Here is a 26,108-nt window from a genome sequence, read left to right as displayed (position 1 = left end):
CATTGTTGGAGTGTACTGTGGCAGAGTGGTTAACACAGGACACGTGCACACTAAGTCTATGTGAGCTGAGGACACAGTAGTTAAGATTTGCTACATAAACATTGTGTGTCTTTTTGTCATTTGACTATTGTAAGAAAAAATGTTTAGGTAATTCAGAAATGAAATGATAAAGGAATGATGCTTAATGCTTTGATACTTGTGGTCAGAATTCCTAACATGAAACTCAGCTCCAAATTGGCCCCTGTAACTGCTGTAGCCTCGATGAGCTTCATTTGCCTGGAGCCGAACGCTGTGGGTGACGTCATACTCATTTAGTCCACCTCTTCATACAGTTTATGGTCCTTACTGTGAGGGACTTGCATCTCCACAAACCTGACTTTTATTTGGTCTGGAGGAAGACCTTCTCCTGCTTGTTTCCATGGAAATCTTGTCCCTTTGGCTATAATATTCCACATCTCTCAAAATATTCTGAAATGTTGTGTTAACTTTCTATTTCTGTGTAATCTAGTTGACTTGCCCGAAAAGTTACATGTAGTTGCTTTACAGCAAATCTATTATGCAAAATTGACTTTTCAGAGGTTTAACGGTGTTATAGCAGTTTTCCCTCACCATTTACCCTCTGCAGTTGTCAGCTCCCATTGAGCACTGCAGTTTTCTAATGTGTTAGTTAGCAGACTTGTTTCTTTTATGAAGTCATTTTAGATGAATATTATGATTTAAATGTGCAAATTATAACATAATGATGATGGTGTTATAGATTATAACTATAGCTGACAAAGCACAATACGCCTGCTTTAAGATGTTAATATCTTTTAGCCCATAAATTTTTCCCCCTATAGCAAAAAAAAAAAAAAAAAAATTCAGGACCCCTTATATTTTTTGACCAATCAGAAGAGCCGTCTGTATGTTAAGCACAGGCAGAGGAGCTATGTAAGGTAAACTCTCCATAGAATATTTCATCATAACTCAAATGTACTCAGAAGTTCTAATAAGATTTTTTTTTTTTTTTATTGCAGGGCTGTCTTTCATTTCTATGCACTTGTGGGAAATAGAGTTTGTTCATTCAGATTTGAGAGCTGTGCAGCAGTGTGGAGGTAGCCTATCACAGAATGATTCATATCAAGTACTCGAGATGGTCTGAAACTGAATACTTTAGGGATTGGACACATAGGCCCGATGCAGTATTCTTATTCAGTGTGGTATAGGTAATTTCAAATCTCCAGTAGTGATTCGTGGAAGTTTCTGGGATAAAAGTTGGAACATTCTCCTGACAGCTTATAATGCAAAGGTTCCTACAGGCAGAGGTGGGTAGTACTATAGGCCTACTAATACATGTATTCAAGTACTTTTTAAAGAAATTGCACTTCTCACACTGAGAAGTACTTTTGAGACACCAAAGGCTACTTTTACTCCTTCTAGCTAGTTACTCTTCTCACCGTGAGTCTACAAAAGCTTTATGTCAACTGAAATGATTTAAACATTTGTGTTTTTGTGTTCCTTCAGATATGATTTAGTTTGTCTCATTTTTGTGTCTATCCTTTGAAAATTATTTATATTATAAATCAAATGAATGTCCAGACAGTTACTCTTTTTTGAGTAGTTTTCCAAATGCTTTTTTACTCTTCTTGAGCAATTACTTGAACCACTACATTATTTTTGTATCTTACTTCTATTTGAGTTCTATTATTTTAAAGTAACAGTATTCTTACTTTACTACACTTTTTTGACTACTCGAACTCTACCTGCCTCTGGTCAAGTGAAATAAAACACACTTGCACCTGTGTGATGTAGACCTAATACCGGTGGTGGAAAAAGTACTGGAAGTAAAAGTATAGTTACTTGACTTATAATGTAATTGCAAGTACAAGTAACCTACTGCAGTCAGTATTGTACTGAAGTAAAAGTAAAATGTATGCATGAAAAATACTACTCGGTGTAATACTTTTAAACACAGGCCTGAGGCCTGACCAGAGCAAGAGTATAGTGCTGTTATGCGTTTGTGAGTTTAAAAAGGAGCAGAGACAACCGTGGACTGGGACAACAAACTAACTTTGATGATTTTAAATGTGATTAATTACAGTTACATTGTTAGAGCTCAATTACAAGAACATACATGTTTACAAATCTATTTAAAAAGTACAGTTACCCCAAAAATCTATTACAGTAATATGAGTATTTGTTATTAGTTTCTTTCCACCTCTGCATAATACACATGAGTTTGGTTATAGTCAGCAACATTGGGTAATATTAATATTTGGTAGTAACAAAAATGGCCAACTTGATTGTCTAACCCTGACTAAAACACACTACCAGTCAAAGGTTTAGGCACACCTTCTCAGTCACAGTTTTCCTTATTTTTACTACTTTCTACATTTTATATAGCCCACATATGGAAGACGTACAAGATGGTGAACGAATGTCAAAAGTGAAAACTATAGGATTCAAAGCAAAATGTGACTTTTTTCCGAGTTATTTGTGTGTCCAAACTTTTGACTGGTAGTCTATTTACACATATGTAAATTCATTAAATCAAGGATACATTGTTAGTAGCCTATTTGTCCGCTACTCTCCCTCTAGATCTGTGAACAGGCTCTGGGGCCTCATTTATAAAGGATGGCGTAGAAATTATTCAAAGCAAGTGCGTACTCTTAGTGGCCACTAGAGGCATGCGCCACGCAAACTCCTGATTTATAAAACTCTCAGTGCGCACTACACCACGCAAACTGTGCTTTATAAATCCCACCTGCAGCTGGAATCTGCGCACCTCCAATTCACCATTCACCAAGTGACTCATGAACGAGATCTGCCTAAACATGAGCCGATAATCAGTAGGTTTGACCTGGGGGACAGAGAGGGAGACGCTCCACGCAGCACCACGCAGTCACATGGAAGGTTTTATTAAAAATAAACACAAAAATAAAAATTATACCAACAGCTCATCTCTTAATTTATATAGAAAATGACTCAGTGGTGCTATAGCACTCACACGTCATAATATTTATCGCTGCATCTTTCCAGATAAGTCTACATCCAAGTTGTTTTCCCGCTGTGTTTCAGAGTTGTATATCGCTGTGTTTAAGTATAATATGTGCGTGAGGATTGGCCCTGTTCACATATGCACGCAGAGGTCTGAATGACTGAAAGAGGGGCTGTGAGCATGTACCAGAGATTCAGATGCCCTCCCTGAGAGAGCAAAAGGAGCGCGGGAGGGATACATGGATCAGCAGGCAGAGACAAGTGCAGGTAAAACACAACAGACACATTTCTGGAGCTGTTATTCTGCCAATAAAACTGTGCACAGAAGATCAAAACTCTGCTTACCTGTTTGAGGCGGGCACAGACTTAATTATGTCCTTTATTTAGAGAGAGGGCTCTTGAGAGTGTGCTCTCATTTGTAAGAACTCCCAGTTTAAAAAAAAAATTAAGGGAAAATTTTGGGTTCGAGGCAGGTTCAGTAGGTTCAGTAGGTTCAGTAGGCTCGTGCGTGGACTCGGGACACTGTGGCGCGCGGTGCGTAAATGTAAAGTGTTGGATTTGTGCACGCGCTCGTGTACGAGAGCGCACAACTTCAAATGCATCATATTGTTGAGAATAATGAGTGGAATAAACAGCCCTTCTCCTCGAGTCTGGAGACTTTGCAGAGAGCGCACGCCAGGGCCCTCGATGGCGTAAAGATAAACAAAGTGCTGGGCTTAATTTTATAAATCCCGCGTCTGGTGCAGAGGGCGCCTACACAATGCGTAATGCGTAAGCAAGATTTATAAAGGAGGCCCCTGGTCTATGTGTGCGAAAATGTGAATGTTGAAAGATATAAGCATGTCGTAGTGCAATAAAAACATTATATTTGTCAAGTAATTTGTGTACTGACAAAAACTCCAAATTCCATAACAGTCCAATCAACACACAAGTCAATTTTAAGTGTGTTCCTCTGCTGCCCTCTCCCGGCTGCAGCGATATCACAGCGCGCCATTTGCTGTTACAGATCCTTTATTTTTACATTTACAAACATGCAATATTAGGTCTGTGTATTTCGGCTGCATATATTTATTACTTACTAGTTTTTTCCAGAGAATAAATGTGATTTGTTTTAAAGCAAAGTGATGAGCGTGGCCATCTGACCCGGATGTACTTGTGGCGGACTTCATATCCCATCATTCCTTTCTCCGCCTTCCTCTTTCCCTGCTGCAGCAATGTCTAAGAGAGGTATGAGCTTTCACCGTTTAAATCCACCGCAATCTGCCATTTAGAGACACAATCAGACTTTATTCACTCATTTAAGTCAAATGTAACATCCGCCACTATGCTCCAGGTTTAGTAGTTTACTGTCACTCTGCCTAATTTGATGCTTTTAGAGCTTTGTATGTGGGGGTGCACGGCGGAAGCCATCTTTCGCTTCAGCGCTATAATGTCCGTAGTTGTAGAAAAGCACCCTCAACCCAGGGCTCCGATAAATGTGTATGTGACAAGTCGTTTCATAAACTATTTCCTATAGAAGCAAAGTACTCGTGTTTTCAGTTATTATGGAGAACGTCCTATGGCAGCACTGTCTGTGCTAGCTCAGGCTAACAGCTAGCACACACCGGCGTAGGTCTGAGGAGGGAGACGAGATTTTCTAAATTAAAAACAAACCGCCGCTTAAGGTGTTTGGTGGAAATAAAAGGTCTGAGGCATGTCTATTTCACATGCAGATGCTGAATAAATCTTCTCAGTCATAGAACCCTCAATGGCAGTCTTCAGTGCCTCATTGGTTCTCCATGTTGCATGCTTCATTCTGAACCTTTGAGTCAAATATGAACACGAGTTTATGTTAATGGTGTTTTTCTTCAGGACGTGGAGGTTCTTCTGGAGCGAAGTTCCGCATCTCCCTGGGTCTCCCAGTAGGAGCGGTCATCAACTGCGCAGACAACACAGGTAATACAACTGTGAACGCTCCATGCACACTGTGGAACACTGAGGGCTGATATCTGGATATTGTTCAATTAAATGACGGCTGCACAATTCTGGAAGGCATATGTATGTATGCGATGTAGATGGGATATCAAATTGCTATATTTGTGTACTTTTTAACACTGCTTTCAGTTCTATTAAAACGATTATCAAAATTAAGGGCTAATATAAAATATATACAATTGTTTTGCACTTTTATTTAAAATGAAAAGTAAATCTGTCAGATGGATATATTATGGATTATTATATATATTCAGACTAGTAATATTATTCCGCTGGCCAGTGTTGCAATATCAATACATTGCATTATATTTGACAGTTTAAATGAGGTTTAAGGTGGTAAACTGTCTGTTCGGTTTGTATTGGCTTGGCTTATTGCTGTTCTAAAATGGTACTTTGGTGTGTGGTCCCTCCAAAAAGCACTTGTCCTGTCTGCTCAGTGGCTGGGGGAGTTGTCGTAGGAGGGCAGAGAGAGTCTTCACTGTGGGTGAGACGGCAGTGCTACTGTGGCTGACTGAGCTCAATCAGTGATGAGACAAATCTATGCAGGACCCACAGTATGGCTGAAAGTAAAAAATAAAAAAAATATTGGTATGTTTGAGGGTTTTTATCTTGTTTTTTAGGTTTAAGATGTACGTTATAGGATTCTGTTCATAGTTCATATTTTAAAAGCATCCAGAAGAATTTTTTAAAAAGACTGAAATATGAACTGACAAATTGATACAAGAATCACATTTCAGTGTTTTTATGCAGAATAAGTGGATGTTTGTGGAAGAAGTTGTGCTACTTCAACGATTGCAGCCTTTGTGATTTGCTAATTGCACCCATTCAAATTGTGATTTAATCTTGCAGCCCTTCTGTACTCTTCTAATGTATGTATGTATTTATGTCCTCACAGGTGCCAAAAACCTGTACATCATCTCTGTAAAAGGCATCAAGGGCCGCCTGAACCGCCTGCCCTCTGCTGGAGTGGGGGACATGGTGATGGCCACAGTCAAGAAAGGCAAGCCCGAGCTCAGGAAGAAGGGTGAGTCTGTTGCACCGCTACTTACTGTTCACAAGCTAGAACATCTGGCCTGTGTCTGATTGGCACCAAACATGGATTATTTAAGTAACATTATTAGTGCAAGAACCTGAAAGAGTAATCATGTTGGAGGCAAAACTAACTCTATACTCCTAAAATTGAAACTTACATGTGTTTTTTATCTGCCCGTTTGTCACATTGACTTTATTCCGTCAGAAAGTGGCTTCATATACCTGCTCTACTAGAAGAATAGTGTGGTATATTAAACAATTTTACTCTAGTCTTATTGTGGTGGCAAGAATAGTGACACTGCTTCTCACAATTGTAATTACATTTGATGATTAAAACTGCATCAATTCTTTTTTTTCTTTTTTTGTGATATTTAATAGACAATTTGACACATGATGCTGTGTTCTATGGATTACCATGGCAAGAGCTTCGTTAAAGTTGTATTTTAGCAGCATCATTGATTTTCAGAGACTAACTGAATGGTTGGATAGGACTTCTAATAATGGCTTATGGATTTTGGGACCTCAAAATTGGCACTGCATCTTAAACAATAGTGCATATCATTACGGCATGGATGTGACTGCAAAGTGATTCCCTGACTTGTCTCTGCAGTGCATCCTGCGGTGGTGATCCGGCAGCGGAAGTCATATCGAAGAAAAGATGGAGTGTTTCTATACTTTGAAGACAATGCTGGGGTCATAGTAAACAACAAAGGAGAAATGAAAGGTGCGTATGGTCTCATTTGTGATGTGTGGTTCCTCCAAAAAGCACTTGTCCTGTCTGCTCAGTGGCTGGGGGAGTTGTCGTAGGAGGGCAGAGAGAGTCTTCACTGTGGGTGAGACAGCAGTGCTACTGTGACTGACTGAGCTCAATCAGTGATGAGACAAATCAACTATCTGTCCAGATTTGGTGTTTTGAGACTTGCAGAGTGTATTAAAGTTGGAGATGGGTGATATGCTAAATCAGTCTCACAGTTCATGTAAACTCGATGTCTATATTGACTGTAAAAGCTAACTCCTGCTCTTGAGTTCATTCTTCATTGTGATTGTTTAACCCACCTGTCACTCACAGCATGACAGGAGACTGACCAACAGGAAATGTGTTTTGTTTTTTTTTGTTTTTTTGGGAAAGTCTGTTTTTGAGCCTATATCAACATTAAATGGGGAATTACTGAATCACAATATAAATATCTCGCCAAAATGGGATAATATCTAAATGATGAGCTCATGATTAGATTATCATCTAGCCCTAATTGAAACTCTCTGCTTCATTGTAGTGTTTTGTTTTAAAAGGCCTAATGTAAATGTCTGTCTGCAGGTTCAGCCATCACAGGCCCAGTGGCCAAAGAGTGTGCAGACCTCTGGCCCAGGATCGCCTCCAACGCCGGCAGCATTGCATGAGCCCCACTGTTTTCAATAAATGTTGTTAAAACAAGTCCTGAGTCTTTATTGTGATCTGGATAAACAGCCTTATGTAATCACTTTTTATATATATATTTTTTTACCTTTATTTAACGAGGAGGTCCCATTGAGATTCAGAATCTTATTTAGGAGATCTGGCCAAGGTAGAAGACAAGCTACTGGCTGTAGTAAAGGGGGGCATTCACATCCTGGAATTGTCATAATTTCAGACAGGGCAGAGGCCTATATAACACTAGTGAGGACTTTCAACAACAGTGAGTCTGCCATAAAGTGAAGTTTAGGCTTAACATTTTTATTTGGGATTGGTTTCAGTAATGTGTTATATTAATCTTGTTTCTTAACTCAGACACTGGAGTCACAGCTGGACCGGGTGCAGTCTGAGGGAGGCTTTAAGTGTTAAAAGTCCTTTCTACAGTCACATCTTTGGGGTTGAATAATGGCATCACAAAAATTTCACATTTACATATTTATACTGTTACTGAAGAATGCCTTTTTTTGTGAATCTGCCCAAAATTGGCGATATTTACCATAAACCAGATCAACAAAACTGCAGTCTGACAGCAGTTAAAAACTATAGAGATCCTAGTGTTGCTTCTTATGACCAAAGCTAAACATGAAGCCTTTATTGCTAAAATTAATTGCGTTTATTGAAAATGGACTGTTTAAATACGTTAGTCACAAACATGAGACCTAAGTCAAAGGAGCACGATGCTGCTACACACAATATGGAGAAGACCTGGACTGTCTTGGAGGTTCCAGAGAAGAGGGCAGGTTTCCCTGGTGACATGTATACAGGTGAAGCCTGATGCCAGCTGGCCCCAGCACAAACCTGACATAACATTACATAACATTACATAAGAGGGTTCCAGTGGGCAGAGCAGCAGGGCACGGAACAGCAACTAGGGCACCACCTGTACCACGCTTCACCTGCATCATGAATGAGACCAGCACCATGTATTGCAGCTGATGGTGATGGGTGACAACAGTACAGCCAAATAGTGACAGTTACTAATACATAGAAGACATGCTCAATTATACATTTATTTTAGGAACAAATTATGGATCTGTTAAAATACGTACACAAATAGGCTATATTTCACCATCATTTTTAGGAGCACACATGTTGAAGACCAATTACCTGCAACAGTTTTTATTGAACAGTATTACTAAATAAGCAGCGTGAAAGTGCACTATGTCGTTTTTCTGATGAATGGTCAAAATACCTTGTATGTGCAGGCATGCCTCTCCACAGATCTGGCCACCTGCTTGTCTCCATGGAGATAAATAAGTTTAATGCCATACTGCAGAACATCAGGCAAAGCAATCGCATCTGTTGAGACAAGCATATGATCACCCTCCACCAGAAAAGTGACACAGTGCACCTTTAAATATAATGTACAACCAGTTTAATGTATAATACTGGACACAAAATGGAGAGCTTTGAGACTGATGATGGTTATTAAGGTCCATTTGATTCACAAGGTTTTTCCAATACAGCTCAAATCTGCACACTTACTACAGACGTTTTACCAAAGTACAGGTGATACAGTTTGTTTGGATGCTCTACGATAATGTGGCTTCAACTATTCTAAAATGACAAGATAATGCACAAATGCAAATGTGAACGTTTGATACTATTACAGACATATTAACCATGAACCAGGTCAATATACGGCCTTAGCTACAATTTTAAATGGGATCAACATGAACCCAGAGCTGGTAGAACTCATTTACTGACAAAGTAACAAAACAATTTACTTCTCAGAGTATTCTCCAGACACCATACTTTTACTCCTGCTTGAGCAATATAATGTAACAGTACTCTTACTGGAGAAAAAGATTTGGTTACTCTTCCCACTGTGAGTAAGTCTATATGACTAAAGCTTTATGTCGACAATATGAAATGATTTGACAATACCAGATTTTATGCATCATCTAATGTTTTGTCCTTCCAAGTGCATTAACTTCAATCCGATGTTACATCCAGATAGTTAGGTACTTATATACAATTACTTTTACTTGAGTCAACATTTACCCAAATAGTTCTTACTCTTACTTGAGTGATTTCTTGGACCACTACTTCTACTTGAGTAATATCATTTTGGCTACACTACCCACCTCTCAATGAACTAAATCTATCAAACACACTTTTGTTCCATCTGATGTGAGTGCCATCTCTTAGGGCATTGCCCTGGTCTTGCCCTCCTCCCTCAGGGTATCATCTCCAGCCTGGGCCCGTATCCCCTCCCCTGGCTGGAGTCCTGGTCTCTGGGTGGTTGTGGAGGCTCGGGGCTGGGGGTGCTGGAGCTCTCCTTGGGGTGCTCCTCACAGGTGGCGTAAGGATGAGTATGCCAGGTGCCCTCCCGGTATGTGCAATAGCAGACAGTGTGCTCGTCCACACTCACCCGCTCTCCGGCCGGTATGATCCTGTTCCCCACGAAGCAGTTTGGCCCTGGAATCAGAGGGAGTGAAAGGTTATACTGGAGATGACATAAAACTATAATACACAGAGGTGCATAGAGTAGCCAAAACGACAATAATTCACCTGTAGCCTGAATGAGACCAGCACCCATGAGCCATCTGACATCACAACAAGCTAAACCTTTTTCCTCATATTACTTAAATATGATCATAACAGACTCGTAAGCATGAGTGACAGGGAGGCTGATACGTTGCCAGATCTGTGATTAAGCAGCAGAGCTTTAAACACAGTGATGTAACAGAGCCCTCCTCCATCTGCTCCTTTGTGAGCTGTGTATTAAAACCATGTTCTATTCTTGGATCATGTATAAAGCTTCGGAAAATAGGGACTGGTCAGAAAAGAGAGTATGACATAACACTGTGACGCAAGACCACCAGTATATGAGCTCCGACCATCAGCTCCCTCATCCAGAAGACCCAGTAGAGGGAGGGCATCTGAGGAAAGGCAAGCTGCCAGCTCAGATGATGGTGCAGCTACACGGCCATCTCTGAGTCACCAGAAGAACTTTCTTCAACTCTGATGTTGGACTCATGAACACCTGCCACTTGAAACAACACCTGTCACTCTATAACACCTGTCACTATGTAACACCTGCCACTTTAGGACACCTGTCACTTTATAACACCTGTCACTTTATAACACCTCTCACTTTAAATCACCTGTCTCTTTAAAACACCTGTCACTTTAGGACACCTGTCACTTTATAACACCTGTCACTTTATAACATCTGTCACTTTGTAACACCTCTCACTTTAAAACACCTGTCACTTTGTAACATCTGTCACTTTAAAACACCTGTCACTTTATAATACAGGTCACTCTATAACACTGTCAGGTTACTTGAACAGCCCATACTGCATATTTGGTATTAGTTTATTTTACTCATTATCTTTATCTGCCTTATATTATCCATATTTGATATATGAAATCTGTTTTTTTAATTATTTTATTATTGACTGTTTTATGTTGCGCCACATCTCCAAAGCACATTTCTATAAGAGCAAATAAACAGCTATAGCATGATATTTGCTCAATCCACCAATATGTGATGGTTCAATATAATGAATAATAGAATAATAAAGGAACATAGTAAAATCCTCTTAGCTTCTCACTGGTCTTGCAGATGGGACAGTTCACATGATGGTGTAATATATTCAGTGGTGTAATATAACTAAACTCTCTGACCGGTCTTGCAGATGGGGCAGCAGTGGTTTGGCTCGTAGGTGGGGTTGACACAGTGGGGGGCGGGACAGTCGGAGATGGTACAGTACACCTCTCTGTTAGATCCACAGCGGCAGCGCTCACAGCGGGACACCTGCACACACAATGCACAACAACAGGGATATACATGTACGTACTGCAAGGCTAACCACTCTGCCACAACTCCAGGGACTGTGGACATCTACCTAACGCAATATATAGGACGTGAGTGCAGAGACTTATTTGCTCTAAAGTGGCTGTTTATTTATATGTTTAAAGTTGCATTATGTAACTTTGTTGCTTGTCTCTATGGAGATGGAGTAGATGCTTTACCTGGAATGCTCCACAATAAGGCAAAGCACATATCTATCCATGTAGACAAGTAAGCTACCACCAGGCCAGGCTACTCATCAGATCCGTGGAGCGGCATGACCACTTATAGTAATAATGCACAAGGTATTTTTACAAAGTACTTTATGAGTAATAAAAACAACTGTAATTGAATAAATGCCATATAGACACGTTTAATACATTAGAGGGGGATATTCACTAGAATAAGCAGGTGGCAGGCCCTCCACCGGAAAAGTTACATGGTGCATCATTAGTGCATATCCCATATTACACAAAACTGACTCTTGTGAGGTTTAAGCCCCGTTGTAATGTTGTTATCTCCTCAGAAACATACCTGGAGTTGTGTTTTGTTTCATTCACACATGTTTGAATAACTGTTTATTATTAGTCTGTCTACATCTCCAAATGTTCAGTAGAGATGTTCAATTCCAGGGCTGAAATTATCCAAATGATTCTAGTGAAGGTGTATGGAGTTTAAAAACACAGTGGAGCACTTCCTGTATTACCACATGACATCACAAGGTGGAATAGAGTGTTTTCCATTTGTGAGAAGAACTCTAAATATGCAGCGTTTGAGCATTAAACACTTGTGAATGGCCAAAAAAAAACCCAAAAAACAAACAACTATGAGTATGTTTTTGATGAAGAAACAACATTATAATGTAGATCAGAAAATAATTGAATATGGGCTCTTTAAAGAGACTGGACCTGACAAACTTCGTGTCATATATTATGTGAAAGTTCAAAGGTCAGCTACAGTAAAGCCCTCCACTGCTCTGGATGTGCAGGATGATGATGACAGTCAAACTCACCCAGAACTCCTCGAGCAGCCTGTAAGTCTTGCCTCGGTACACGCACACGCGCGCGATGGCCTCGCACACGGGACAGCAGCCCTTGTATCGGATGCGCGTGCACCGGGGATGGACGCGCGGACACTTGGGCCGCACGCACACCGGCCCGTCAGCCGTGCACGTGCAGGGACACGCGGACGGGCTAGGGTAGTACACCTCACCGATGGCGTACACGAAACCGTGGTCGTCCAGGCACCACTTCCCGCGGTAGTCCCCAAACTCGTAGTCTTCAGTTTTGGACGAGAACTCCGCGAAAAGGCACCACGGAGACGCGCCCAGCAGCATCAGTCCAGACAGGAGAGGGAGAAGTCCCCGGGGCATGGTCCTCTCCACACGGGATTCTGCTCAAGTTTAACATCAACATCCGACCGCGTCTGGCTCTGAGCGCGCACGCCTCTCCACAGACAGGGGGCGTAACCGAGCGGGCGCGCCTCTCCACAGCTCAAGAGAATCACTCATGTGGACTTACAAAAGTTAGTTTTACAAATCTGACACTGAAATAAATGTACCGAGGTTTAATAATTTGCGACTCCTAGAATATAATTTGGATTTAAAAATTTACTGAAGAGGATTCTGTTAAACTTGAATGTTGAATGAAATCAACTCAGAATAACATCAGTTATAGAATCAGCTGCAGTAGCCCCAGAGTTTAAGAGAAGAGACATGAGGCTGGAGTTATAACGCAGAAGTGTATTTACCATCAGTACAGGCCCCAGCACCTGGAGACATGATCCTTCAGCACATCCAGTCTAGTGCAGTCCAGTCTGGGTTTGCTTCCATTGTAGGGAGCATTATACCTCTGATGACATAGGCCAAGACAAGGACTGAGCTGGAGGTGAAAGCCTTCAGTACAGCACAGAAATTGAATTTCTCCAAGATTATTCTTAGAGTTTTGACCATATAAGGCTATGCTTTAACAACTGTGCCATTTGGTTAAAGACATCTAATAATTGACCTGGTATTAGGCTACATTTGGAGCATTACACAGCCTACATGCCTGCCTAAACTAGTAGTTGTAGGTATAACTTAAGTCATTAGGTACAGCTACTGAAATATATTACAATTTTAAAGAACGCCACCGTGTAATGTATCACTGTGAAAATAAATTTACTAAGAAAATACTATTTAGATGACACCAGCAAGGCAGTGTGTTCCATTTAAATATCATTAATAAAACATAAAACTTAACTTGTACGTTGCAATTAATGTAACCCCCAAGTAATGAATTAAACAAATTACTTTTACACAGTATTTTTTTTTTTAAATGCCACTTCCCCAGCACTATAAGCAAGTAAATAAGTTGACAAAACAAAAACATCAGTAACAGAAACTCTTTATTTGGATAGAGAAATTCAGGAAGTACAAAAGATGCAAAAACAAAGCTATAATTCTTTATTACTAAAACAGTCCAATTCTAGTAAGAAACAACAGTCTTCAATGCATACATGACTGAGGTTACACTGAGCAAAGAGGAAGAGGAGGACTAATCAAGGACACTAGATCATCAGTAGCTTTCAAAATGGTGGCACCCTACACAGTGAAGGCTATTTGGACATGGACTTTCACCAGGCTAACTTTATCAGCCCTTAGAACATTCTCTCTCATTACTCAAGTCAATTGTGAAGCATGCGTAGTATTTCGTGTTACTGTTATTACATTTTTGGGTTCAGTACTTGAGCAGTTTTAAATGTTCTATTCTAGTATCTCTCTAAAAACAAAGTTACAGTAGTAGAGTTAAATAGTGAGGTTTCACAAGGAGATAGGGTTGAGGTCCTCCTAAGGCCATCTCATGTTTTGTGGAATTGCTTGAATGAAAAATACCACAGTGGAATTGGAAGTAAACCATTAAATGCCCTCGTCACAGTAGTTTAATTGACAGTATCTGAGCTAAAATATGCGGCGGAGTACACGTGCGCACTGCAAAAATGAGCTCAAATCTAGTGAATTCTAAATATTGAGTACATCAGAATAGATTTTGTTAGTAAGTTGGTCTAGATGTTGGAATTTTATCAAGCTATTTTGGACTGGTTTTAGTACATTTTCCTCTCTCAAAATTATCTGTCCATAGAATGTTTTGTCTGGGAGTCCTTACTTAGACTGCTGCCCCCGTGACCCGGCCCCGGATACGCGGAAGAAAGTGGATGATGGATAGAATGTTTTGTAGTCCATGTTGTCTGTTTTGGTACAAGTGTGAATACCCTGCATTTTACACATTTTAAATATAAGATTTGGAGACATAAACCATTGGAGCCAAAGAATTGATGCTAAAAAAACAATAGTACGTTGTTGCTTTTGTTTTTATTTTAAGTAATGATATAAGAAATTTGTGCTGTCATAATATAAACATTTCAAACTTAAACTGTAGTACTTTTTATATTCCCATGTGGTCTTATATCTGTGTAATCCCTCAGTGGTCCAGGTATGTTCCACAGTGGTCCAATACTTGCTCAAATAAGTATCTAGATACTAAACTAGTTTCAGTATCAATTAATATCTGATTTTCAATAATGTGACAATCCCCCTCAGAAAGGAATACTGTATTTTTTGAGCGATTTTGATTGTGAACCACTGTGAGCTTAGAAAATAAATTAAAACCAGTCCAAAAATCTAGCCTCGCAAATTAAACACAACTAGTCAAAACCCAAGATTAACATTGAGAATTCTAGTCATTTGAACTCATTTTCGCAGTGTTAGCAGAACCATTTTTGTCCAGCTTAGCCATTACAGGAGCAAAACTTTTCACTTTCAGCATCTTCAAAAGATGAACTAAAGCGGTTCTGCGTGGACTCGGACACATCCTGAGTGTATTAACATGACAGAGGAATGGCTTGGTCAGTGTGCTCCTGATTTAAATACCTGGTTTCTTTGGCTGTGCAGATTATTATTATTATTGGAATTGTCACTATTGGGTGTGAAATGGGCATGCTGGATATTATTAGGCTATAGTGAACATGCAGTCTCCCATCTCCCAGTGCTGGAAAGGCGAGTGGGGCTACATCCAGACTAATTCAAAATACATTCTCAATTGTGTGTGTAATCCAGGTAGGTTCTATCGCAAAAGAAAATTGAATTTGTTAACTGGACAAATCTTTAAAGAGGGAATATGTACAAAAGGGATATTCGGAGTATGCCAATAGGAGTTGTATCATCCATTAGGGACAGGACCGAGGATGCAAAAAATGATAGTGCGCACTTTAGAGCAGTCCATATTGTGGGGTAGTTCACACTTTAAGGTACGTCAATTGACTTTACTACAAACACCTGGACACTGTTTTTGCAATCAAGATGTTTTGAACTCACTTGTATTTTTGATGGAACTGGTCTGAGACACTAGGATTTATACAGCACAGAGTTAAGTGTCTAGCGTCTCAAACCAGTTCCATCAAATTGAAAATGGCTTCTGGATGAGAGCTGAAACATCTTGATTGCAAATACCAAATGAACTACCACTGAAATCTTTCCTACATTGGACCACTCCTGGACAAATGAGGGATTACGCAGGGGTGTGTTAGTTTCGGCGCGGTTGGCTCCTCCCTTCATACAGATATAAGGCAGTAAATTACAGTACCCTGTCAGAACAGCAGAAGCCTCATGGGTGAATGGCGAAATGTCTTGACTCTTAAAACGTTTGTCTCATTGACAGAATTCAATTGTCTTTTGCGATATCTTCTCAATTTAAACTATTTTGAGTTATTAGGATGCGAGAATGTATTTTTTTGTATTACACAATTAATCTAGTAGAGCTGCTTGGCTTCCAACTTTGACAAATTGATCCCTTCTACCAGCATTATTGTCATGTCCTTTGGCAAGATACTTCACCCATCTTCATATTTAAATACATTAGTATGGATGTAGCCTATCCTTCATACCCCAACCCTTGCCACATATTAGCTACATGTCAAACGGTTGTGGGGGGAGCACTGGGGGAGGCACTGGTTCCTCTTGGGTCGGCGGTGGGGGCTGGTTGGGAGCGGCAGCCTCGGGAAGTGGTGGGGCGGCGGCCGTGTTGGTGGGTAGTGGCCCCTCTGAGGACGCTGGGGGCAGGCTGTTGCTGTCCTCGCTGGGGGGGACACTTCCGGAGCTGGGGGTGCTGTCCCCTGGAGGCTCGGGCGGAGGGGAGGCTTTATCCGAGGAGGAGGAGGGCGGGTCGGAGGGGGGCCCAGTGACAGGCTTGGACTCGGTTCCGGGTTCTGCACTGGACGTTTCATCTGATAGATAAGAGAAAAGAAAGTTATAATTTGACTTTTTCAAACCCAAAGCAGGGGTGTACTAGCTTATTTCTAGCTTATGTAGAATTTAGTATTTTATTACGTATCAGATTTTTATGTTTAAATCATCCTTTGATTTTGTGAAAGTTGAACTGTGACTTGATTTTCTTTCTGCTCACTTTTTTTGAAACTAGGTCAGGGAATAGAAGGATTTATTTTCAATGTGTCATGCTCTGCGTTTCTGCAAAAAAACAGATTTGACATACGCATAACTGCACCTTCAGACGATTTCAGTCTGAATACACACAAGAACAATTTCTGAAAATGTTTTGTTTTTCCAGATCTTGTGATGATCTTAATACTGATTAATACTTACATTAAATAACTAAATATTTTCATTTATTATTTACACAATTAATTAATTAAAGAATTTATTCTCAATTATAAAAACATTGGACAGTATGTTCATGTTCTATTTTGCAGCTCTGAGTGAATTTTGGAGGTTCTGAGTTTTCACATGAGGCCTGTCCATATACCGAGAATGAGAAAAACCTGAAAGTGTGCCAAAATATGAAGTTCAAGTCGCTAGCACCCAGGTTCAGTTGTGATTGCAGTTAAATTTTTATACTAGTAAGATCACTGGCTACATATCCTGCCTTTAAGTCTGAAAAATGATCAGAACAGACTTAAAAAGCAATTAATGTTTGCAAATGTTTAAGCAGAACAAGTGTAGAAGATATTTAGGTCTCTGCAGAGGGGCATCAGAATAATGCCAACCTTTTTCATTTTCATTACATCTGAATTTAGCCCCAACTAACGTCAGTTAGGTAGGGGCAAGGGCAGTTTTGACAGTCTGTCTCCATGTATCGCATAGTGCAGGACGTACCGGTGTCCATGGGCGTGTCCTTGTCCTCCTCCTTGCCACCTGCTGCAGAGGCCTCAGAGTGGTTTTGCTTGTCCTCCTGTTGTTTGGCTGCTCTCTCGGCCTGCTCCGCGGCCTCCTTCTCCCTCTCTTCGGCCCGCTTACGAGCCGCCTCCTCTGCCGCAGCCATCTCTGCGGCCAGCTTCTCCATGTCGACCTCCACCTTCAGACTGCACAGCTGCAACACAACACAACACACTTTAACATTGTGTTATATTCAGAAATTCAGTGTGAAATTGATTGACAGATGCATTAACCAATCAGGGACACATATGATCCGTCTGTATTGGGAAAAAATAACAGAAAAAAAATATTACAGGGGGCTCTAAAACACCTATGATTTCTGCAGGACCAATAAGTGAAGCACTAAATTCTGTTAATCTGAGGTGACATAAATTTGGCTTGATTTGTAAATCATAGGTGACCGATGAGCCCCTTCGTTTGACGTGTCACTGAAAAAAAAGGTTTGATTGATGACCAGGCTTGATTATAAAGTGTTTTATTGTCCGAGCCAGGAAGTGAGCTGCTAGCATGGTAATTGTTGCTATTTTTACGATCACGATAAACTCTGCTCTGGGCCCAGAGTTGTGAAAAGCACTTACAAACTCATCACAGTGAATACTCTGAATGCATAAGTTAAGTGAGGAATAACTTTGGACCACTTCAGACAATTTAAATTGAACTAGTTCTGTTTTTCATGGAAATGTTATTACTTTGCAAATTTGAATTGTAACTTGGCTTGCTGGTGTTACCTGCTTGTCTCATGTAGGCAGAGACGATCCCGCTCACAGTAAGAATGCATGTTTTTGTTTTTTTTTGTGAGACAGGCCTCTACTTTGGCAATATTTAAATCCAGGCTCAAATTTTCTTCTGCACTCTTCTGTTTTAATGTTAATTTTATGATGATTATTTGTGATTATTTATGTTTTTATTTGTGTGATTTTAATGTATTTTTGTTATTCTGTAAAGCACTTTAAAATTACTCTGTGTATGAATTTTGCTATACAAATAAACCTGCCTTGAAAAAGGCAAGGCAAGGCATTTTTGAGCAATAAAGAGGTAACTGGGAAAGGTGTATGAAACTACAAATGCATTGGGGCACTTCATCATAATGTTCATAATGTATTGCAAGAGAACCCATGGCTATTCAAATTTAGATAAATGAACATGAATAGAGCTAATGCTTTTTTCTCTCAGTTAGATGAGGAAATATTGTTGAGTAAATATTTTGTACAATAGGCTTCCTGTATAAGTGTCAGCGCTTTACCCGCTTGAGCTCTGTGTTGAAGGAGTCTGTGGTTTCCAGGAAGCGTCGCTTCTTGTCCTGATGTCTGTCCTCAATCTGGAGCAGCTCAGCCTCCAGCTTTCTCTGAAACACAAAAAGGATCTGTGTCACCAATGCAGTACCTCTGTAAAGCAGAAGTCCTTTCAAGAAATAATGCTTTAACAGTTCTCAGATGTTGGTTGGTTGCTGGTTGGCCCAAATTTCTACCAACAGAGAAATCCCAATAAAATGAAGAAATAAGTGTGAAAGTAAAACTGTTCCATATGTTGATTCCTCTTCCTCGTCTAAACTTAAACAAAAAAGTAAAAGCCGAAGTGAAATCTGTCAACAGGACAAAAAATTGTAGGAGTGAAGCCGCTTGTTCAGTTCTGGTCAGATTGTTGGTGCACACTGCCTTATATCTATCTGAAGGGAGGCGCTAACTCAGATATAAGGTAGTGTCCACCAGTAATCTGACTAGAACTGAAGATGAGCAGCGAAACATCTTCACTCCTACAACTTTTGTCCAGTTCACAGATTTAACTTCGGTTAAAGTAGTATTCAGTAAAGTATTCATCAGTGACTTTACCTGGTGCACCATGAGGGACTGCACCTGCCTCTTGAGCACCTGCATGCGCCCCACAGTGACCACAGAGCGCACGTCAGGCACCACGATCTCACTCAGGATGTCACTGATCAGACGGTGGTTCCTCTGGAAGCGAGCAGCCGCAGCGTGCTTCACTGAGAACCCGTCATCGTAGTCTGAACACAAACACAAATAAATATATAAATATTAAGGCTCTTGTAAACATAATACAACAATTCAAAACATATTAATCATTTAATATTTTCAATAATCTATTCTCACACAGAACAGTCACTGTTTACATCATTGCATCAGAGCGCACTCATATTACATACTGAAGTTGTTCCAATTAGTAAGGTGAACATTCAACCCATTCATATAGAAAACACATTTTATTCAATTCCAAGCACTTTTATGTGCCCCGCGGACTGTGTAGGTCAGCTGCTTTCAGCTCAGAGTGATGAGAGTGGTGGTGGCAGCCATTTACTGGGCTCCAGAATTAGTGCTGGATTCACACCGGCCCAAGCACACCTCTCTCGGATCAAATCCTCTTTCACGTTGACTGAACTAGTGGCAGTGCAAAAACCACCTTAATATCAAATTAAAACGTGTGCAGGCAGCCTAACTGTTAAATCAGAGGAGCAACCCACCGTCTGGGTCCTCAGCCGGCTGGATGCTCATGTATGAGTCGCCCTTGTCCATGCGGCTCTGCCTCTGCCGACTCTCCTCCTCCATGGCAGCCTCTGCACGGTTCTTGGCGTTGATGTAGGCCAGGTAGGCTGGTGAGTTATGGTAGGCTTTCAGGGAGTCATTGTACTCAATCTGGGAGATGCAAAAGTCAATGTAAAAGTAGTAAATGGTGACAAGACGTATAGCTTTTTTAAATGGGTGTACCTTCTCAGCCTCATACTCGTTGAGATAGTCCTGCTTTTCCTCATCTGTCAGGTCCCTCCACATGCCTCCAATGATCTTCCCAATCTCCCACAGCTTCAAGTCTGGGTTGGACGCCTTCACTTGGTCCCATACCTTTAATTAGTGCCACATGAGGCCAAACAACGGAGCACCGACAGAAATACTGGTCATTACAAAGCAGGTAAACCAATGATAAAAATATTAGATAAAAGAAACTAAGAAAAGTTGGCGTTAACAGAGTAGTGAAAAGAAATACAGCTTTGGGTTAGTTTGTGTATATGGCATGTTGATGAAGCATCTTGGTGAAATGTGTCATAAACGTTTAATGTAGTCTCATTTCAAGTTAAAATTAATATGTCATCTGTAAAATCGATGACAGGCATTTCATCAATGGAAATCCCTATACTACCATATCTGCTCAGCTGCTAGTTATAATGGTTAGAGATCATCATATGCATAAGTGGTGATGTAATGTTCTTGGCAGAAGTGGGTAGTACTTTTTAAAGAAATTGTGCTTTCTGATTACTTATTTAGCAGCATGCATTTACCTTACTTGAGTAATATATTCCTTAATGTAATAGTACTTATACTTAGTTATTCTCTCTGTGAGTAAGTGACAAAAGCTTTAAGTCAACAATATGAAATGATTTGAAGATGTGTGTTCCTTCAAATCCTGACTCTTGAGTAGTACTTGTGCCAGATACTTTTTCACTCGAGTTCTTTCTTTCAACTACTTTGTACTTCTACATGAATAATATTTTGAAATGGCATTACTCTTACTTGAGTAGTTTTTGGATACTCAGTGCACCTCTGCTTCTCAGTAGTGTAAATGTGTAGTGACCATCAGTCTTGGTGAGACTTCCTGTCCTGTGCTTGTCCATAAGGAGACAATAAGGCTAATCTAATATCAATTTTTACTATAAATTCTGACATTCTACAGTTTTTACTTTTTCTTCTATGTTTTTGTAGATCTGATCCCTCGTCAATAAATAGTGTGTCAGGAGTGTCGGGAAATCCTACTGTGGTACTGGTAGGCTATACAATGTGTTTACCAGATTTACAAAAGGATAGGGGGAAACTTAAGAGCAGACAGATGTAGGGCTGGACGACTTGGGGGGGGGAATGTAATGTAATGCAATGTAATAAAGTAAACTTGTGACTGCAGTTTCATTTGCTCTGTATTATCTTTTGGCTTTGTTCTTAAAATTCAGTTAATCATGTTCAATAGAAATCTCATTTACAGCTAAACTAATGCTATACATGCATTCAAAACATGTTTGTAGATGTCTAATCCGAAGGATTATTCAGTTTTATACACAAGACTATTTTTGTTATAAATAACTGAAACCTTTATGATTTGCCTAATCCAAGTAGAGAAGCACAGATACCGATACTGGTGTAGAATATCTGCACCGACACTAGATTTAGCCAATTTTCCTGGATCGGGTTATCGCTTCAGTGATACTGCTTCAGCCAATATCCTGTTCGGGATATTGGTTACTTGTTATTTAACTTTTTTCTTTAATACATAATTCCATACATCTTGAGTCTTGCTCAATATATTTGATGTCTTCTGTATGCATATAAAAAAGGTAGAAAGTATTAAAGAAAAAAAAAACATTGAATGAGAGGGTGTGTCCAAAACGTTTACCAGTCAAAAGTTTGGACACAGCTCTTCTCATTCAATGCTTTTTTCCCCCTCTTTTCTTTATCATGTGCATGTGTATAGGTTGCATGTATCGTGAGGGACCCTGTGATTCCCCACTCTAGGTAGTCGTCCAGGCCTACGGTAACAGTTTTCTGGTATGCATGAAAAACAGGAGCTAAGGCTACAAGGGCGTCGAGGTAGGCGAGAGAGAGAGAGGAGAAAGAGTGCAAGAGAGATAGGTTGCGGCGGCGGCGGAGGAGGAGGTAGTGCTGAGGCGTCCTGGCTTGGGCTGGCTCCTCCCTCACACCTGGGCCGGAGGGCAGGGCTCAGGGGGAGGGGAGGACAAGCAGTAAAAGCAGACACCGTGGAGGGGTGTCTTACCTTCCTGCTTACCTTCCGGCTGTACCGCATGTAAGGCATCAGGGGCTTGTCTGGAGGCTTAGGCGGCTTTGGGACGGTGATCCCTGAGGAGTTCTGTAGGGGGCGGCAGAGAGACAAGGAGAAGCAAAGGCAAATGCTGTGTAAAACAATAATGACCAAAACAATTAGTACATCATATATGGCAAGTGTAGTAACTATGAAAATTGGCAAATTGGCACATCAGAGTGGCACATCAGAGTTTAAAACTGGTTCAAGATCGGTATATAGAAGAGAAAACATTTGATATATATTGATATTCATATATGCTGAAAATAGGGCTGCATGATTTTGGAAAATAATCTGATTGCGATTTTTTTGACAAGTATTGCAGTTATATTTGGGTTTACAATGTGCACTTCCAAAAGAATCATACTTCAACTACAAGAGCATTCAAATCTGATTGAAGACTGAAATCTGAATTTATAAACTAATACAACAATCCCATGTACTTCCAAACATGTTTGAAGAGGTCTAAACTACATGTACAAGGTTTTTCTATAAAAAGACAGGATATTTTGTTATTTGCAGAGGACATTCTATTACCTAAACTGTAGCCTTTACATGTTGACAATAGTGTCAATTCAAATTGCGATTTTTATTTGGTAACAGTTAATTGTGCAGCCATAGCTGAAAATAAACAAAATATACATTTTTGGACTTCTCACATATGACTTAGAGCAAATGCCAATTTACAAAGTCGCTTTTTAATCACGATATAAATCAAAAGCCATTCATGACAGCATCTGTTTCATTGCTGTGTCTCTCGTATAGAATATCAATCACAGTGGTCATTATAAGCTGCAAAAATGTAATACTTCATATTTTCTCCAAATGTTCCACCCTCCACGCTTGAAAACAAACACAAATGTAAGTCGTTTTTTGTTGTGAATGTAATGTTTCTATGTTTGTCTTAATGGATAACTACTGTGTGTGTCTGCAATGCATACAAGCAAAAAGCATTTAGCCTGGCCATCTACAGTAAATAAAACCTAATAAAAAAAACTGTAAGGTGTCCCATTTGTCCCTCCCTTGTTCTCAGTCCAGGTCCCTGGGTGGAGCATGCATTACCCTGCCGGAGCCTCCGGAGCTCCCTCCCAGCCGGAGGTTGTTGTAGGCCAGATGGCTGTAAGGGTTGTAGCCCACAAACCCCGGGGTGGAAGGCATTTGCTGATGGAAGACAAATGAGACAAAACACGAATGAGAAATGGGTCACAAACAAGAGGAAGAGGGCCAACTCAAAGACGGGAAAACTCTTTATAAGAATAAGAAGAATAGGACTGTTTGGACTTGTTTGTTTCTTAGTGATGTCATGCACAAGCAAAGGAGATAACCAACATTCAGACACAGCGCACAACACAGAGATGCTTTTTAATAATATAATCATTGTATTTCTCTAAATAGTAAAACTATAATTTCACTTAGGGCTGGGTGCTATGGCAAAAAGGAATCACAATTATTTTCGTCATATTGACCAACCTCAATTTTCAATTAAATTTTATCTTTCAGTAACATTTTTCTTTTCTAAAACAAAAATGTCTTAAGTACTTCATATAATTAGGGATGGTAAATTGGTTATCACCAGTATCTGTGATATTGGAGGATTTCCCCAGATATCAAAAAATCCCTATCAGACCATCTTTAATATTTATCTCATGTATTAACACGATACATATTAAATCAGCACATTTGAACATAAAGCCATCCAATTTAATCCTTCAAAGTCTTCTGTCTGTTTGTCAGCAAAATGAGGTTTGGACAACCAGAGCATTAGCTAAAGACCTATTGTGCTTGTGTCTGCTATATAGTTATAATCTCTGACACTCACGGATCTTTGTTATAATCTTTATATTTTAAAATTGCAATATTCATCTAAAATGAGTTAATAAAAGAAACAAGTCCGCTGACTTCGATGTTAGAAAACGGCAGTGCCTAATGGGAGCTGATGTTGCCGTAAAAATCACCACTGTTCCATTACAGGAGCTTGGATTGTGTCACTTATCCCTGCATTTACAATATTTCCATTACTTGGCAAAATATGTAACTCTTAGACTTTTTGCAGATCTTTGCCACTTTGCTGTGCGCTGCCTCCTGAATGTTAAACATAACCAACCACGCACAACAACCATTTCCACCTGTGTCTCTTGAAATTAACGCATGCTAAATAACCAAGAATTGATGCAACTGCAACACCTCTTTAAAATCAAACATACACAAAACAACATAGGAGAAAGTGACCTTGTGTGGATATGAGACAAGAAAAGGTGAGAAATGAAAGGAGCGGTGGAGCGTTCAGGACAGAGAGAAAGAGTGAATGACAGAGGAGAGGAAGGAGGACGAGTGATGACTTACTGTTGTTGGGGCGGGAGGAGGAGGGGGGGCGTACGAGGGCCGCTCTGGAAAGAAATACCACCGAGAGGGAATTTTAAACTAGAGCCATTGAGCACACTTAAGCTATTTTAATTATATACAAAAAACAATACCACATCAAATAAGATCAGATTACATCAGCAGAAGCTCCATCAAGTTTTTTTTTAAATGAAATTCACTGTTCATAATATAAAAAAGATTTATTAAAATAGAATTTCTATTTCATAAACAAAACCAAAAATGTTTTTCATTAAAAAATAATAATAATGTAAGAATATATCAACAATTGTACATTTTTATTACAAAAACACTGGACATAATGGGCCTTGCCAGTTTTACAACTAGAAATACATAAATAGAAAACTTAAAGGCCTCTGAGAATATTAGTGATAATAGTAAATAAAATAGAAGGTTACAAGTAGTCAATATAGTTATTAAGCATGGGCGATACATGGTTTCCAGTATTGTAAAAACATATGTTTTTTGGCGCTGTCACAGTCTGTGTGGCCCATGTGTCACTCCCAGTTTGTCCTCAGTGCATCAGATTTGTCTTATTATTTTATAGCCCAGATAAATAGATTGTTATTTTAACAAAGGTGAAAAATTAATTTGTGAAGTTGTGAAGTATGTATATATATCCCATAAAATGGTTCGGTCAGATGTGGTTAAAGCCTTTATGAGTCAATATTCAAAATGTTAATGTTTTGAAAATCTCATTCATTTGATGCTTTGCTTACTTGACATTTTGCCTGAAATGTGAGCCGCTCTGCAGCCTCAGAACATCATGAAAAACCTGTAACGAGAGACCACAACAGTTATAGGGATAAAAGTAAACGAATAGTGCAGTTACTTTATTCACTAACTTCAGACTAATGCTACAGTAGCATGTCTGGCCCTACAGCCGCTAACCCAAACAAAGAAACGGGCTCCAGGACTCATCCATTCATTTTAGCGACTTGAGGCCATCTTTGAGCTGCATAAAGCGAATGCCAGCAGTAAACTAGTCTAAGTGTAGCTCTTTTTAACTTCTAATCCACAGAAGACAAGAACAAAACTCGACTGGAGATTGGAGTGATAACACTGGCGTTAGCGCAAAGCTAGCTACACAGACAAAGCTATTAGAGCTGTACACGGGATGTAAACAAAGAACAGACTAATAAGATCTACAAGAAACAATTTACTCCAATGGAATAGGTCAAGTAGACCTAGATCAAGACAATATGTGTAAAGACAGTAGATCAGTGAATGAATACTCACTCCGTCGCTCTTTGTCTGTACAATGTGCAGGCCGCGCGCTCACGCCGCCGTCTGCACCGGAAACTGGCCAAGTCACATGGGCATCCTTTCAAAATAAAAAGTAAATAATTATTGATTTAATGTGGATAAGCGTTCCTTATATTTGTGAACGCACATGGAAAGACACACACAGAGCCATATTTAGTTGTGATGTACAACTTTAAAGGAAACAAATATCCACAAAACATTTTTTTTTTCAT

The 26,108-nt window shown here is 39.8% G+C and overlaps 2 protein-coding genes across 4 annotated transcripts; one reads left to right on the top strand and one right to left on the bottom strand.

The window, feature by feature from the left end:
• Positions 1-4,099: 4,099 nt before the first annotated feature.
• Positions 4,100-7,409, top strand: rpl23 (ribosomal protein L23). Its single transcript, XM_033971483.2, has 5 exons — positions 4,100-4,203; positions 4,828-4,911; positions 5,846-5,974; positions 6,593-6,706; positions 7,298-7,409. The coding sequence occupies exons 1-5, from the start codon at positions 4,191-4,193 to the stop codon at positions 7,378-7,380; spliced, it is 423 nt and encodes a 140-aa protein (XP_033827374.1). The 5' UTR covers positions 4,100-4,190; the 3' UTR covers positions 7,381-7,409.
• Positions 7,410-9,596: 2,187 nt separating this feature from the next.
• On the bottom strand, positions 9,597-25,945 carry LOC117374444 (SWI/SNF-related matrix-associated actin-dependent regulator of chromatin subfamily E member 1-like). Of its 3 annotated transcripts, XM_055223864.1 has the most exons (13): positions 25,870-25,945; positions 25,350-25,405; positions 24,595-24,638; positions 23,314-23,412; positions 22,219-22,299; positions 20,160-20,291; positions 19,916-20,087; positions 19,269-19,441; positions 18,683-18,784; positions 17,463-17,593; positions 12,247-12,517; positions 11,069-11,198; positions 9,597-9,853 (listed from the first exon to the last, which is right to left on the bottom strand). In XM_055223864.1, exons 2-13 carry the CDS (start codon positions 25,354-25,356, stop codon positions 9,612-9,614), a joined length of 1,584 nt encoding a protein of 527 aa, XP_055079839.1. In that variant the 5' UTR covers positions 25,357-25,405; positions 25,870-25,945; the 3' UTR covers positions 9,597-9,611. The 3 variants fall into 3 exon arrangements, with proteins under 3 accessions (XP_055079839.1, XP_033826456.1, XP_033826457.1); XM_033970565.2 differs by lacking the exons at positions 9,597-9,853; positions 11,069-11,198; positions 12,247-12,517 and adding an exon at positions 13,603-16,493 and having other exon boundaries at positions 17,380-17,593; positions 22,207-22,299; XM_033970566.2 differs by lacking the exons at positions 9,597-9,853; positions 11,069-11,198; positions 12,247-12,517 and adding an exon at positions 13,603-16,493 and having other exon boundaries at positions 17,380-17,593.
• Positions 25,946-26,108: the final 163 nt, after the last annotated feature.

Source organism: Periophthalmus magnuspinnatus, chromosome 8, assembly GCF_009829125.3.
Source record: "Periophthalmus magnuspinnatus isolate fPerMag1 chromosome 8, fPerMag1.2.pri, whole genome shotgun sequence".
NCBI lineage: Eukaryota > Metazoa > Chordata > Actinopteri > Gobiiformes > Gobiidae > Periophthalmus > Periophthalmus magnuspinnatus.
The sequence above is the reverse complement of the archived record's forward strand: the minus strand, read 5'-3'. Positions and strand labels throughout refer to the sequence as shown.

Coding starts and splice junctions, on each gene's coding strand:
- rpl23 (XM_033971483.2), top strand. Junction 4,912..5,845: donor CAACTGCGCAGACAACACAG/GTAATACAACTG, acceptor ATGTCCTCACAG/GTGCCAAAAACCTGTACATC. Junction 6,707..7,297: donor CAACAAAGGAGAAATGAAAG/GTGCGTATGGTC, acceptor GTCTGTCTGCAG/GTTCAGCCATCACAGGCCCA.
- LOC117374444 (XM_055223864.1), bottom strand. Junction 22,300..23,313: donor GCTCCGGAGGCTCCGGCAGG/GTAATGCATGCT, acceptor CGCCCCCTACAG/AACTCCTCAGGGATCACCGT. Junction 17,594..18,682: donor TCAACACAGAGCTCAAGCGG/GTAAAGCGCTGA, acceptor GTTGTGTTGCAG/CTGTGCAGTCTGAAGGTGGA.